General features: G+C 54.4%; 6 protein-coding genes across 6 annotated transcripts; 2 read left to right on the forward strand and 4 right to left on the reverse strand.

The window, feature by feature from the left end:
* Positions 1-4,494: 4,494 nt before the first annotated feature.
* CPAR01_08278 (uncharacterized protein) lies at positions 4,495-6,290 on the reverse strand (the record flags this gene model as incomplete). The annotated part of the gene is made up of 3 exons (XM_060492546.1): positions 4,495-5,792; positions 5,921-5,957; positions 6,033-6,290. 3 exons carry the CDS (start codon positions 6,288-6,290, stop codon positions 4,495-4,497), a joined length of 1,593 nt encoding a protein of 530 aa, XP_060348916.1.
* A 1,571-nt stretch (positions 6,291-7,861) lies between these two features.
* CPAR01_08279 (uncharacterized protein) lies at positions 7,862-9,150 on the forward strand (the record flags this gene model as incomplete). Its single annotated transcript, XM_060492547.1, has 2 exons — positions 7,862-8,171; positions 8,510-9,150. The coding sequence occupies 2 exons, from the start codon at positions 7,862-7,864 to the stop codon at positions 9,148-9,150; spliced, it is 951 nt and encodes a 316-aa protein (XP_060348917.1).
* Positions 9,151-10,028: 878 nt separating this feature from the next.
* On the reverse strand, positions 10,029-10,145 carry CPAR01_08280 (uncharacterized protein; the record flags this gene model as incomplete). The annotated part of the gene is made up of 1 exon (XM_060492548.1): positions 10,029-10,145. One exon carries the CDS (start codon positions 10,143-10,145, stop codon positions 10,029-10,031), a length of 117 nt encoding a protein of 38 aa, XP_060348918.1.
* A 1,337-nt stretch (positions 10,146-11,482) lies between these two features.
* On the reverse strand, positions 11,483-12,622 carry CPAR01_08281 (uncharacterized protein; the record flags this gene model as incomplete). Its single annotated transcript, XM_060492549.1, has 1 exon — positions 11,483-12,622. The coding sequence occupies one exon, from the start codon at positions 12,620-12,622 to the stop codon at positions 11,483-11,485; it is 1,140 nt and encodes a 379-aa protein (XP_060348919.1).
* A 557-nt stretch (positions 12,623-13,179) lies between these two features.
* On the forward strand, positions 13,180-13,707 carry CPAR01_08282 (uncharacterized protein; the record flags this gene model as incomplete). Its single annotated transcript, XM_060492550.1, has 1 exon — positions 13,180-13,707. A coding segment is annotated over one exon (528 nt), but the record flags the coding sequence as incomplete, so codon positions are not given.
* Positions 13,708-14,519: 812 nt separating this feature from the next.
* On the reverse strand, positions 14,520-14,678 carry CPAR01_08283 (uncharacterized protein; the record flags this gene model as incomplete). Its single annotated transcript, XM_060492551.1, has 1 exon — positions 14,520-14,678. One exon carries the CDS (start codon positions 14,676-14,678, stop codon positions 14,520-14,522), a length of 159 nt encoding a protein of 52 aa, XP_060348921.1.
* Positions 14,679-14,951: the final 273 nt, after the last annotated feature.

Here is a 14,951-nt window from a genome sequence, read left to right on the forward strand (position 1 = left end):
GTGCGCGGTTCCAAGTCTTTGATTTAGATTCAGAGTTGTTCTGCTTAACTTCAAACAAAGGCGCGTGTTGGCATATGCCCCATAGCGGCCCAGCAAGTCATGACCTTAGGTAATCCCAGGCACTTACAATGCTGAACTAAGCGCCGTCTGTCTGAAATAGACTACTGTTTGTAAACACTATTTTGCGCCGGGATTACTTACACGTGTAAAGACTTAAGAACGCGGACCCTGGGAACAATTAGACGCAGCCAAAAGACAGTGCAGGAATGTGTAAAGTGGTTTGTGGATAGCCATCTCAGCCGCAAGTTCGTCAACCTACACCAATACCAAGGCTCTTGAAGTTTCATCTTTTTTTGCCACGATGTTCCCAGAGTTCAACCCACATGGCTCCGACGGCCGGGAAGCCTAGAACTCGGCCGGCCGCCGTACCGCACCGCTCCAGCCCGCCCCTCCCACTTTCAACTCCCACTTTCAGGCTCCGACGCATCCAGTGTGCGGGTTTCTGTCGAGAAAGGTAATATAGCTTTAGCACCGGCGTGTTATACGCTTACAAGTGTTACCGGGATGATTGTGGCTGAGGGCAGACGTACACACGTCTTCAGCTCTTCAGCTCTCCAGCTTAGGTAATGCATCCTGGGTTCAACTGCCTTCGCGCACGCGGGTATTAGGTAAGCTCCGATATAGTGGGAATCTCGACGGTCTGAAAGCATGCAAGACCCTGCCATGTTGCGTTCGACAGACAACAGCGCATACTTGGTCCCCTCTTCAACTTCTCAATCATCGCGTACGGTGCTCCATCGCCCACGCACCCGGCGTTTCGAGGTTACATTGGAACGGATGAGAACGAAGGCTGTTGAACCCGTCGTGCCCCATCCTCCGCCGCCGCCGTCTGCGTTACACTCGAGGTTACTTTACACGTACCACGCTTACACACGCACTTGCACGCCTTGCGCCGGGAATCGGGGGATCGGGTGGGAAACTGTCATACGGGACCACGGTACGGAGCTCGTGCTCAGCTCGTGCCATCACCGCTTCTCTCGCGATCCAAAGGCGGTTCCATGACTATGCGGCGCTAGAAGTTGGAACCAGACACCTGGATGGATGGGCGCAGCGGGTGCGTGTGAGGAACTACCTTACCTCAAGACGAAAGAGAACGATTGCCGAAATATGCCACTTTTAGTACTGCGACGGTGCAGACCTGTCTCGATCGCCAGAACGCAACCTCGAAATTCCCGGGAGATGACGATAAATTTCGGTCAACCAGGGAAACGGCGAACCCTTTCCCCCTCCATCATTTCTCCTCTTGAGCAATGAGTCTTTGGGCTCCAATCCGAACTCATGATGCCGTGGAGCAGCAAATCGAAGACGTCTTCAGGCAGCACGCATCTTGAAGGCATCCGTACCCAAAATCCCCCCCACGCCAAATCAACAGACCAATCACAGCACGCAAAGCAAAAAGCAGGATTTCCTTCAGCGGCCGAACCACCCACCCCACGTGCGCGCACCTGATTGATATCTGCCTTACCACGAACCCTCCCAACGACGAGCCACCATTTCGAGAAAGTTTACTTGATGACGGCGGGGATTCTATATCGCAGTGACATATAATAGTACCTAATGGTTAACTTCTCGGACTATGACACTCTATTCGACGTTTCAAAGAAACCATGCGTCATGGTCGAGAAAAGACAGGCAAGGTCGTCAAAAGACACTTCCTCACAGTGGGAGAAAAAAAGAGACAGCCAAGTAAGGTACGGATACAGATAGAAAAAAATCATCCAATGATTCAAAATCGATAGGACCAGGGGGGCCGCATCTGCAAGAAGTGCAACGGCAACACACTGCACTCTGCAGCAAAGCGGAGAATGCGACAGGGCGCCTGGCGCGGATAATGGCGGTGGGCGATGGACGGCTGACGGTGGCATAGTGGGGTCCTTTCTTTTTTCTTCTTTCTTCCCGTCCACGACTGTCCTCTTTTCTCCCGGTCTCTATCTCTGTTGTGGATGCTATAAAGCATTCTGGTGAACCCGTAAGACTGTAAGGTGCAGGTGTGGATCATGAGGCGGTAGACGACAACGACAACGTGTTTCTTAACGATTCTTTTTTTCTTTCTTTCGGGGAGAGCCTGCATCACGATGCCGGGGTCATAATTCCTCTTTCGTCCTTCTCGTCCGCAGTCCCCAGAAGCGAGAGAGGGAATAAAAAGCGCCATGCAGAAAAGAGAAAAAGAGAGGAAGAAAAAAAAAGGCATAACGTTGCTGCATGGACTCCACGTTGCAATTGACGTACCACCGCTCTTCAGCCACACCGCACCCTGTTACCATTGACCAGATTCGATCGCCGGAATTGATTGGAGAACTAGGTGAGGTACGGGTAGTCGCAGGCGAAAGGTACGAATGGGAAAAGAATCAAACTTCTTCTGCTTCCTCCCACATACCATAATCGCCAAGGCTTTCCTCTTCAATGTGGGGGGGGATATTTCTACCAATTCCGCCCCGTGGACCTGATGATGGAGATAGAGAGAGAGAGGGAGACGGGACCAGGGTGTCTGGTGTACGCAGTATACCTAGATGCCCCCACTTTCTAGGAGCGGAAGAGGCGAAAAAAACGTGTACCTTTTTTAAACCTCAAGAAAAAACAGCCTCACGAAAAATGTGGCTATTTTAGAACTCACATCCTAGTCGGGGGAAACCTCCAACCCCCAATCAGCAGCAGCAGCCGCATCATCATCACCACATCTCCAAGAAACCGGTTCCCAAGCAAGCTACAGCAACGCAGGGCTATGTAGATGGTCGAAAAAGATGGCACGCCCAATCTATCGATTCTCAACTCAAAACTCTCGTAGCTATTCCCAGCACAGACTTTCGTCCTTCCCCCCTCCTTCGCCACCGTCATCGTGGACTCAACCGACCTATACTGACCTACCCCCTTACCTTATCCCATGAACATGCTTTTTCCAGCCGCATCGTGACAGACCATCCATCTGCCGCAAACAAACGCGCAGTCGAGGTGCGGGGTTCGGCCAGGTAGTGTAGGTATTTGGCGCGCGTGTTAGACATACATCACGCACCACACACACACACACACACACACACATATACGACTAGGCTCTGGCAGTATTGCTTGGGCAAGGCAAGGGGTCACAGGCAAGAGAGGCTTCACCACCTTACCACACGTTACCTATAGCCTACGCCTGCCGACGCCCATACGTATACTTGCTCCCGATTGAGGGGGACAATACAAAAAAAAGAAAAGAAACTTTGGACGCAGGGACCACGAGTTGTCTGAGACCGCGGCGCCGAATAGATCAGGAGGGGTCGTCATGAATCGATGAAGTAAGTGGGATGGAGGGTGGGATAGGATAGCATGAGCTTCCCTTGCGCAATAGGTCCCGATACAGCATCGCAGCAAAAGACGTCGCCGGTTCTCTCTCTCTTTTCGTTGCAGTCGTTTTTCGTTTTGGTTTTGTCATGTTTTCGCCTGTTTCGGCATTCAAGCAATATTATTGCTAAACGTTTGTCATCGGGTCGTCCGGAGTACCCTGGGCGCGCATTCCAGACGCATTTTTCCCCATTCCGCTCTGGCTTGAGTCGAATTCGTACCAACAACAGTGACAGTGACAGCAGTGACAACACCGGCCGTTCCCAAAGAAGCTCAGACCAGGCTGCGAATGCGAATGTATCAAAAAGAAGAAGAAGAAGAAAAACAAAATAGTTGCGGCACCAATCGCAAGCCCGCTGCTGTCAACACCTCCAAAACCCAAAAAAGAGGCCGAAACCGAAGCTTGGGGAGCCGGTTCGTCAGATGCCACCGCGGGGGACCGAGCTGCGACGCAGACGGACACGGATGCTGCTGTGATCTCCCCATGACTTACTCCGTACCGACCCCAAAAATTCATACAAACGGCGCAAACAATCACATCAAGAGAGTAGCAGTGGTTACACGAAATAAGTTTGAACAAATAGAGCATTGTTGTTTGGTATCATTGATTGGCTGTCTACTAGCCCGCGCCACCCCCGAAGCCTCGCGGAAGGGTGTGTGGCCGATTCGGCTGCCCGGTTGTAAAGGCCATCGCTCTCTGGCGTGCCCATTCCCGTCCCATTTTTGGTACATTGCCAGTGATCATACACTTTTGTGATATGCTCTTGCGGCTTTTTGTTCCTCTTCCTCCACCACCACTGTTGCTTTACACATTACTTCGACCCCCATTTGTACACGCAAAGAAATTCGTTCCGTCGTTATTGAAAAAAGAGAAGATTGCCCTGCGCCAATTGAAGAAAGGAGTGTTGGCCGAGCCCCAAGTCCGTAACCCGAAGGTCAATGTGAAACGCCGTGATCCAGTTCCGGTCCCCGTTCGTGCGCCGTGCATGCAAAGCAAATGGTCCCGACCCGAATGCAAAAAAAGTAACGCAAGCAAAGTGCCCTGCCGTTGTGTATCGAATGTGTCTTTTGTGTTTGGTTTTTCAGTTTTTTCCTTTGGTGGGTGACCGGCGACTAGCCAATCTTGATGCTCTTTCTGCGGTTGGTGAAGCCGCTGAGGATTCGGCTCCGGGTGTTGCCCGCCGGTGAGCTGGGCGATTGTACCTGAGCGACGGGGGTGGATGGGGTCGGAGGCTGGTTCTGCGCGTTCTTCTTGGCCGCACGCATAATATCGTGATAGCTGACGGCGGACCAAGGTGCCTTTTGCTCGGGCTCTTCCCTAATGTCTGCGTGGGCCGACAAGGGGAGGTGACCCAGTGACGGCGAGGACAGGCGGTCGCGAGAGGAGTTGTTGGCAGCGAGGTCTCTCAGCTGAGGACGGCTGCGCTTGCGGACAATGCTGAGGGTCCTCTTGAATAGTTGGGAAGTGGGAGTCTTGGGTCTCTCGAGCTTCTCGGGCTCCGCTTGCGGCTCCTCGGCCCGCTCGTCAAATGGCTTGCTGGCGTAGGGGTCGATGCTGAGGAAGGAAGGCTTCTCCTTGGGCAGCATGCTGCTGGTGATCATCATGCTGCTTGACCTGGGTGGGTGGAAAACGGGAGAGAAGGAGGCGCCACTGGTGGAGGAGGTGGACATTCTGCGCAATGAGGGTGCTGTTGATGAGATGACCAAGCGACTCGGGGGCCTGCTGGACTCCATGGACTCGGGCGAGGCGGACCTTCTTGTTGAGGGGAGGTCGATGATGGAGGGCTTTCCGGCGAAGACGACAGACACAACGCGGGCAGTGTCCTCTTGGCTCTTTCTGCGGACGGGGGAGTCGGCGGACTCTGCGCTCTCGGACTCGTAATCGTAGTCTGAAAACTCGTCGGCGGAGGAGGAAGCTTCTTCTTCGGAAGAGAGATAGACTTCTTGGGGTGCTGCTTGTGCAGGTTGGTTTGTGATGATCTTGAGGGCCATGCCGTCGAGGAGTCTGGAAGCTCGCAATGAGCTCTTGGCTGGTAGCGCTGGTGCCGTTTGTGTGGGTTGGGTCTTCTTGGGGGAAGGACCCGTCATCTCTTCGTAGTAGTCGCCATACATCTTTGCGTTCTCGTTCTCGTTCGGGGCGTCGTCGTTTTGGACGGATGGTCGTGGTGCGTTGGGGAGCGAGTCTCTATAAGAGGTCCTTTGTGACTGATCCTTCTTGTCTGTGATGGTGGAGGTAACACGGTCCTCTCGGCTGGAATGTACCGACTCCCTTGCGGGCATAGTCTGGCCGGTCAGAGACATGGTTGGCGGTGACGTGAAGTTCGCGATCTCCCTCAAGGAAATCTGAGACTGGGCGGTTTCAGTCGACTCTCGAGTGCAGAGTGCAGCTGGTCTATAGCAAATAGTGACAGCTGACTAGCAGGTAGGTTGGCGTAAGTGTCCAGGCCGGTGATATGGGCTTGGAGTTGAGAAGATGTTCAGAGGGAGGAGTAATGCAGAGTTACTCGTTTGGTGAAGCAAAAGAGAGAGTAAGAAGCACCTAGGGGTGTGAGGTGGGAGGGCAGAGGAGGATATATCTATGGCCGGGTCGGTCAGGCACACTTGGACGGGTTGGGGACGGGATGGGATATGTTCTGTTCGGGTGGACTCACATAAAGGGACGGGGGGTACGGAGTAGGGTACGAAGTACAAAGTATCGGGGGCTCCAAATAGGTAGCCGGGGGGGAGGGGTGTGGGATACGACAGGTCGACACTCCGTGGAGAGAGAGGTAAAGATTGAGAGAAACAGACAGAGAGAGCACAGATGGCACTGCAAGGCGCCAGATAGACAAGAGACAGACTCCAAGGTGCTCCTGCACTTCCACTTGCACTCTGCACTTGCACCCAAGTTCATGTCCCCCAAGTCCCATGTCCTGATCCTGGGCTGCCCCCCCAGTGACCCCCTAGTCCCGATCCCGGTCAGGTCCTCATCCTGAACGGGGTCCACTTGGGTACGGGGACCCAGTGCTCCTGGAGGCAGTTGACACAGTACAATGTACCGGGGGGCTTTTGTGGCAGCAGCGCCAGCGAGAGAAAGCGAGGCAGGGGCTGGGAGGTCAAGTCCCCGCTAGTCCCTGTCGCTCCTTCTTTTGGCTGTCCACTCTGCAAGATGAGGCACGTACCTACCATACTCCGTACCTAAGGTATTCTCCCATGATCCATCAGACTCAAGAGAATCGACACCTTACGAGCCTCGCAACCTTAGCTAAGGCACTTCCTCTGCGCAATCCACCACCCACGCCCAGTCTCCCGAGCACCATCAACGACGGAGTACGCAGTAAAGCCAGAGTGCTCAGTCACCTCGTGTGATTGTGGCTCAATCAATGGCTGTGAGTCTGTCATGTACACACAGATGTCCGTACTGCTCACCCTAATTATCTGCCTAGCTCTCCGTCAATCTCTCTCAACCTGTCCGTGGGGTGTCCGCACCAAACCTTACATCGAGCCTACAATCACGGCCATGCTCTCCCAGACCACACGACGATGGTGGCATGGAGGACGGAGTAACGACTAACGGGTTACGGAGCACCTCCTACGGATAGACGCCTTCCTCACCCACTCCCTTTCCACGCCCATCCGCGAAATGCTTCGTACCCCCTACACCACCAATTCTCCTCCTTACGCCAAACACCACACACCAGCACCAGCACCAGCACCAGCACCAGGCACACCCACCACCACAACCACCACACTTTGCATCACAGACGCTACCCACACGGGCCACACCTGGCACATCTCCTACGCCGTGCCCCTTCATCATTGACTGCACAATCTACGGCCCCACACTCTAATTCGCCCTTCAGGTCAGGACCGCGCTGTCCAGCCTTGGCCAATTCTGGCACTCTGCTTCACAACCGCATTTCCTACTTGCAGCACTATGCCATCCTGACCACGCGCTGCTGCGAGGATTGCCTCTAAAGTGCGTCGTTTCATGTAAAAGGGTGCTACTGACGACCAGACGCCATCTACGATGCCTGAACCGCACCGCACCGCACAATACACCTCGTCTAGACGGGGTTCGCGGCGTGCCATCACCTCTCCAGATGTCTCCATTAGGCTATCACCTCCATGAGGCATGGCGTTTCTTAGCACTCGAGTAGAAAGGCGAGTCTGCCGATGCGAGGGGTTACCGAGACTGACGAAAGACGAAACCGACCAAGCCGCCCTACCCACGGCCACGGTTATGGCCCTCGCGATAGTCTCGTCGCTGTGGATTGGAGGGAGGAACGAGTGTGTGGAAACTTTGTCCAGTCTAATCGCCGGCACTTCAGCCCATGCTGTCATCTGCTCAACATCCCTCAACCACCAGGCTGATGCCGCTCACGACCCATCACTCCTGGTGGCCGGCATCTTACTGTGCCCTCCACAACTCTGCCAGACATCGTGACTTGTAACAGCCGCAGCGAGGCATGTTGCCTACTGCACTCTTCGTCATCCCATCATGAGCCTCGTTCGTTTTCCCTGCTTATCGACGTTTCCCAGCGCCAAACACCCCACACCTCTCGTCAAGCTATCGCTCTCGCAGTCGACCGGGGGGTTGGTCACACCCACGATCACAGCAGCAAACTCCACACCACCAGATGAGGCGGTGGCAGGGGTCGACTTTGCTGTCCAAAGGGACGACATCTTGGGGTTCCTCGACGGCCAAGGAAAAGCGTTCCTCAGCCCAAGGGCAGCGACAAGAACGCAAGCGTCTGCGTCTACATCCGCCTCCACCGTCTTCGTGATTGGAGGCATCTTTCCATCTTTTGGTAGACCGTAGGGGCCTCCAGATGGCTGATTGGACCTGACGCCCCTTTGCCGTCTTAGGGGCCGCCGGCAGCCGCCTTCTGTCGGACCACCAGAAACGGCCGTCGGAGCCAAATGATGTTCGTCCAGTCCCGTCTGCGTTAGGAACCCTATTCCTGCCCGCATGAAAACGTCCTCTTCGATTTTCTCATGCGACCCGACGGATGCTCTCGCTCCCGCCGCTGGAACTGAAAGGGAGCAAGTCAATTCGATCCCGAGAAAAGGGAGAAACATTTCCAATGTTTCGGGCTCACGGCGGAACATGTCTTGGCTCCTCGCTCTCCGGCTACAGGCTGTGCAGGGCAAGGACGGGCCATCATCGATGTGCAGGCAACCCCCTCCGCCTTGGCAATCCATGATACCGCACATCTGCATGTACGCGAGTGTGCCAGAAAAAAGAAGCATCACGAACCCGTGGTCCAAACAGCTCAAGACCCTTGCGGCCTAGCCTGCCCAGCCTCCAGGGCCATGGTCTGCGGACAGACCGAGGTTTTCTGGGGGAGAATGCCATTTACTTTAAATGAGGCCGACGACGACAACGAGATACCGTATCGGGCGCAATCAAGATGCAATCTGTCTGTTGACATGAAGGGGCCAGGTGGAGGGCCGCAAGTGCGATTTCGCAATGGCCCGGCCGATGTCTTCCGGGAATGGCACACAGAAGCCAAGATTGACCGACAGCAACAACGTTATTGTTTGTCCGGCGCGCAGGCTATCAGAAGACGCACGCTTTACCGCCTCCGCGCCATCATGTGGCTGTGGAACAATATCAAGATGCTTCAATGGTGTGGAACTCTGAGAGCACGCAGCATGTGTGCGCTTCGCCCTCCAGAGGTTCGCCGTAGACATTCGATACCCTGGCCCGCGATCTGGACTGGTACCTGCTGCACCGTGCCGCGCGATATCGATGCAAGTGCTAGAAAAGGGAAGACTCGAGAGTGAAAAAAACGGCTTGTCTCACTGGAAGCGAAGAGGCTGCCGACATCTCACTGGACAGATGCGAGGCACAGAGCGTTGCATCGTCAAAGTGACACCACGTTGGGTCGGCAGATTCCCTACGGGTTGCACGAATCACATCGTGAACAACGGTTCCAGTTCTTTTCTCCGCCGTATCCCTAGGACGCCAGATGCGGGACAATTTTTATTTTATTTTTTCGTCGCTCTTTGCCTCACGAATCCCAGACCGACATTTTGTCTTGTCTCTCTGCCGCCTGGCCATCGCAAGCAACTCAGTTCGCCCCAACCGTCTCGCCTTTCTCTCTCTGTGCCGCTGAGGGGAATGCCAATGATGAGAGTGACTGCGCCAGTAGGTTAAGCGTGCAGCGCCATGCGATAAATGTTTCCTCAAAAAGAGCAAGGCTCGCCCTTGCAGCAGAAGAGCACGCGAGAGAAGAGATGTTTCTTCGCGCCCTGCAGCTGCCTTGCCCCGTCTGAGAAACGATCTCAAACCTGAGGCGCGCCAGCGATTTCAAGGGCAAGGACTGACGCTATTCTTTCCAAGTGTTTCGTCGCCAGCTTGCCGAATTCCAGCAACGAGGGGTTGCTTCTTGAGCTCTTTGGGCCAGTCACGGCCCTTGGAACGGGCAACCCCCTGCCGTTCGTCTGATGTGCTGCGACAGACACTGTCGAGGCTGGGAGACGGTCATTCGCTCACCAGGTTGGGTCTGTGAGCTTCACGGCCTGTCACTGGACGAGAGCTGTCAGTTAAAGCTTGGGAGTGCGGCAACGCACAAACCCAAGCCATCGGGGACGAGACAAGCTTATCAGCGTTTTTTTACAAGGGCCCTGACCCAAACGCTCCTGACGGCTCAAGTGCTTCATTATGCCAAAGCAAAGCCCTGCAACCGCATGGCGATTCGTTTCGGGACGACTGCAAGCGCAGAGTGTTTCTGGCGACTGGCAATGCTCAACGTTTTCCGGACGACGATCGGGGTCATTCTCCCGTACTACAGCCGTCGAGATACAAGGCCGTACCGCGTCCGTCTCTGGCCGGAAGCAACGCACACAGTGTACGGGGTAGGGAGGTGTGTCGACACAATAAGGACTCAATCGCCATGCGCGTGATATCGCTATTCGTATGCGACGTGATACGAAGTGCAAGGCTCATCGCTGGTGCTCGGCGGGCAACGGGCCATCAGCAATCATGATTCGGAATGAGAAGAGGGTCCCTTTTCTCTCTCACAGATTTACTGCGTACGGCGCGGCGCATTTTGGCCCATTCATCGGCCCATGTGCTATCGGCTGCCAGGCCAAGACCAGACTGACGCCGGCAGACGGTAATTTGACCAGGGCGTCCTCAGTGGGGACCTCGAAAGATGCGATGAATTCCAACACGATGGATGCATATTCAACGCCGTGTCCCTTCCTTCGTCTCCGTCTCTTCATCACCTGTCTGCCTGGCTCATCAGCAACGGACCAACTCCGAGCCTGAACCCGGTGGTTTTGCGGACTGACGGGCTCGCTTCCTCGGTCCCTTGACTGTCTGTCCCTTGCTGCCGAACATTCTCTTCCTTCCATTCCTTCCAACACCCTTACCACACAGGAAGAGGGCCCGCCGGGTTTTCAGACCGACTGTCTCGCGTACGAAATATCCACGACTACGCAGTAAACTCCGTGGACCGTACCCGCAGAACAGGCTCGCCAGGTTGCACCCTCAGTCTCCCACTCCTCACAATGAGACTAGTCAACCTCTCAGTTCTAGCGCACCCACTAGAAGTGGCTCTGGTGGACATGTCGCGGCCGAGTTAACCACACCTTCTTGGCCTCCCATCCCCACAATTGCATTTCCACTGGTAATCACGGATCACCGCCTGGCGCTTGAACAGAGTCAACGTTTTTCAACGGGCCACTCAGCGGTCAGAATCGCGGCAGCCTCAGAATTCCAGCCACAAAAACGACAAGCACGCCAACCTCTATGCGAGATGATGCTAGCCCACATACGGCAAGGTACTAACCGGTCCAACTTTCTAAAATTGTATCACGGCCCTCTTTCACATTTTTCCCTCTTCCCTGCTGCTGCGAAGGAATGGCGAGAGAAAGATGGGGAAGAGTGATAGCGTCGAGAGTCAGTCACCTTCAGTCTCTAGAAAGGTCTCGAGGGACCGAATTGTGGCTTCCATTGTCTGAGACACGAGAGCGGCCCGTTCTCAACAAAGGCTTTCTTCTTGGTTGAGTAGGTATGCCAGCGGCGATATTTCGAATAAGAGCGGAGTCATGGCCGTTGATTTGCGATCGAACCACATTCGTTCGTACAGTGCTGCTACTTGCTCAAAGATCAGCGGACTGGCCTCCACCAGCCGCCACATGCCATGCATCTCCTCCATGTAGCTCTTGAGTCTCCCCTGGAGGCCGTGATTCGGAGCACATGGCTATCTACGGATATGCTGTCATATCCCTTGGGTTGCATCTGCCAGCTCTGGCTCCCTCTGACGAGCCATCGCGAAGCCTGTCCGCCACGCCGGACTTTGTATGATCGTCGCGGGATCCGGAGAATGATACACGTCCCGCAACGCATGGCCCCTGACAGAAACAAAGATGTTCTCGGGACGCGGCAACCCCATCCCATGTTGCCGCTCTCCGTTGATAGCAGATGCAGTATCATGCAATATCTTCCGGCCAGCCTTACGTGGCGAGCCGTCTCATCTCTCTTGCCGCTGACCGAGCCGTCTTGGTCATTGGACGGTAGTAAGCGAGCGCTACGGGCTTGTATCACGAATTGTACATTCGCTGCATGATGTGCAACAGGGTCCTGTTTCAACGCGAAAGCCTGCAGGACATGACTGACTGCTGATGGAGAATAGCACGGCATGTCTACGCAGTATGAGCCGTACGCCACTATTACCAGCTGCGTGGGATGGACACATGCGGGGGATATCCAAAGCAGGCTATCAGACTGATTCGCGAGCATCTCGGCGCACATCTCCCGGTGGTGTGGGGCCGTGTCCGCGCCGACTCGAACAAACTTGAGATGGTGGTCCGAAGTCTGCGGCTGGAATGGCGCAGTAGAGCTGGTGTTGCAGCTAACGCGCAGAGAAATAAAACAAAATCCCACTCGCTTGCGGATCGATAAGATTCCTGCTTCGTCTCTTCTTTCGGATGCTGACTTTGGACGGGCCATGTGTTTGCCGGGAGGCTGACAAAGACCAAGATAGGATGTCAGCAGTCCGATGTTGAGGCTATGCATGCCGTCTTTACTCTGGCACTTTACGGCCGCGGATTCGACTGCGATCCTCCGAGCGCTTGGTGATGATCGATTGCTGAAGTCAACAAGATTTTGGCGCCTTTGGCAAATTGTCCAGGGCCACGAGAATCCGAAATTATTATCAGGTGGACAAAAGATCAAATTTGCCTGCCTACGGCTAGTTGCCCAGTAGTGGCGCAGTCGGCCCAATTTCCTGGGCAGGATTCGGACCATGTCGTAAACTTCAGGACTGTCAACTCGTCGACACCAATCTGGAATGGCGGCCGGGTCTATGATTCCTGGGAAGGTCCTAAAGTTGCCAAACACAGCTCACCGCCAAACACCTTGAGATCATCCGAGTGGGCGGATGTCAATACTGGAGAGCGTCGTCAACCCACCACACTGAGTCAGCTGCAGAAGCAAGACGTTGGTGTGCACGTAGCCTATGGGCATGCCGAGAGGGCTCCCATCAGTGAGCAATGGACAGTGGCTTCGACGATAGGTAGGTCATCTGCAGCTCTCTTCTGGCTTATACTGTGAGCTTATTCGAGTAGCCGATTGACGAGTTTATGGTGCTGACGCTCATGCAGTGCTGACATGCGACTGCGCAGCTTCCATTCTTCCAGATCCTACGTGTAGCCTTGCGGCGTTTCCTGCACTGTCTATCAAAGTATCTCATTGTTGGTCAGACGCTGCTGATATCTCATGGCACAATGCAACGCTTTGCCTCGGTGACGATCAGCCCTACCTTGCAGAAACACGGCAACATAAGGGTTTGAGTTGCCGCAACGCAGCGAACAAACTCGATTCACGGTTTAATAATCATAGCAAGATATAGTCTCCGCTCAAGGCATGACGATAAAAGCGTCCATCGTCTCACACTTGGGTCAACACCTCAGCTTTGCGAGACCCTCCGTCTCGGTCTGAAACGGATCGAAACATGTCCAACCGTAACAAATCCCACGCTGGGGGTTGCACTCGTCGCGAAGACCCGAATGGCACCGGGTGCCGGCGACTCAGACATGGATCATGCACTGTTCAGCGATGGCACGATGGAAAGTTCCAAGGGAGTCTCCGTTTCGATTAGTTTGAAACGGACTCTTATCAAATTTCATGTCGATCGGAGGCAAGCAGTAGGGGTTCTCCCCGATTGCTTTCTCCGCATCGCCGTCTCCGCCTCCGCATCTCCCCTTTTCCCCTCCCCCGCCCGACGGTGTTGGTCCCGGCGGTGCACCGTGCCCCGGCCGCCGGTGTTGCAGTCTCCACCTCATTCGGGGGAGATGGAGGAAGGGAAAAGCCAAAAAAAAACGGTGACATGACATCATCCCTGCAACACCCCCACCTGCTGCATCCAACAGCCCAACCACCAACCTTTTCCGACGTCACTGGGCATCTTTTGATGTTTTGGACGTCTTGTTCAAACCTGTTCCAGCGACTACAGCAGTGAACAAGTTTGAGCCAACGATTCATTGCAATGCAAAGATTGTGTCAACTCAAGTACCTACCGCGTCCACGAATCTCGTTCGTTGCACAGTTTTGTTTCTTGGATGTAATTCGCCTCAATGAACTAATACGCGAGAGACAAGACAGAGACATTACGTTTCGACCAACCTCCCACTACGCGGCAAAGGATCCACTGACTCCTTCGCTTCCAACCTCCTCTTGCGTTCTTTTCTCTCTCGCGCCTGGCTACTCGCAATTCAAGATTGCTTCTGCTGCTTCGACTAGTCTCATTCGCTCCTGCGCAAAAGCCTAGGGACATAGGAATGAATACCTATCCGTAGTACCGACCTTGTTCCCGACGCCACATGTACATGCGTGCCACAGTGTAACGGTATCACGGCATCAGAGCCCGGACTTGCACTGCGCAGATGGCATATTGCAAACTTGGACGGGATGTTACTTTTTGGAGTAGCGCAGCTCTTTTTTTTTTTCCTTCCTGCCGTCGATCGACGGTAGTTGAAGAACCCTGGCTATGCTCTCAGCCTGCTGCTGCTGTTGCGTACTCAACTGCAGTCTGCTGCGTACCGGTAGTAGTTTGGCACAAACGTGTGTTTGGGTCGGGCTGCGTGGGGACACTGCACCGTGACGTCGCTTATCGCTGGACCCCCCCCCCCCTTCCCCTCTTCCATTACGATTCATCATGCCCTACTACCACCCTTCCAACCTTCTTCGACTTTGTAGAATCACCGTGCATGATTTTGTCCACATTATTGGAAAACCAGGGTTCTTTGCGAATGAGGCTTGATAGCGTCATATAGCCTTTCTTGCCAGCTCTGCATGGCAGCATGGGTAAACATGGTTCGTTGCGTGCCGCATCTTGGTTCGGGGTTCGCGAGCCGGAGGATGCAGGGTCTAGCAAGTTGGCCTTGCGATTGTATTTGGAGATGGAACTAGTTGACCTAGAATTGGTAGATCTAGAGGGGTTCTACGTATGCCATGCGTAGCGTTCCTGGTTTTTTTTTTCGTTTCCTCCCTATTCTAAACCATAGCCTTCTTGCCAGAACGAGGGGCCGGATTATCAGAGACCTTGGCAAGCAATCGGTAAGCAGGCACGCCCGTC

This window comes from Colletotrichum paranaense (genome assembly GCF_030867605.1).
Source record: "Colletotrichum paranaense strain IMI 384185 chromosome Unknown Scaffold_6.1, whole genome shotgun sequence".
NCBI lineage: Eukaryota > Fungi > Ascomycota > Sordariomycetes > Glomerellales > Glomerellaceae > Colletotrichum > Colletotrichum paranaense.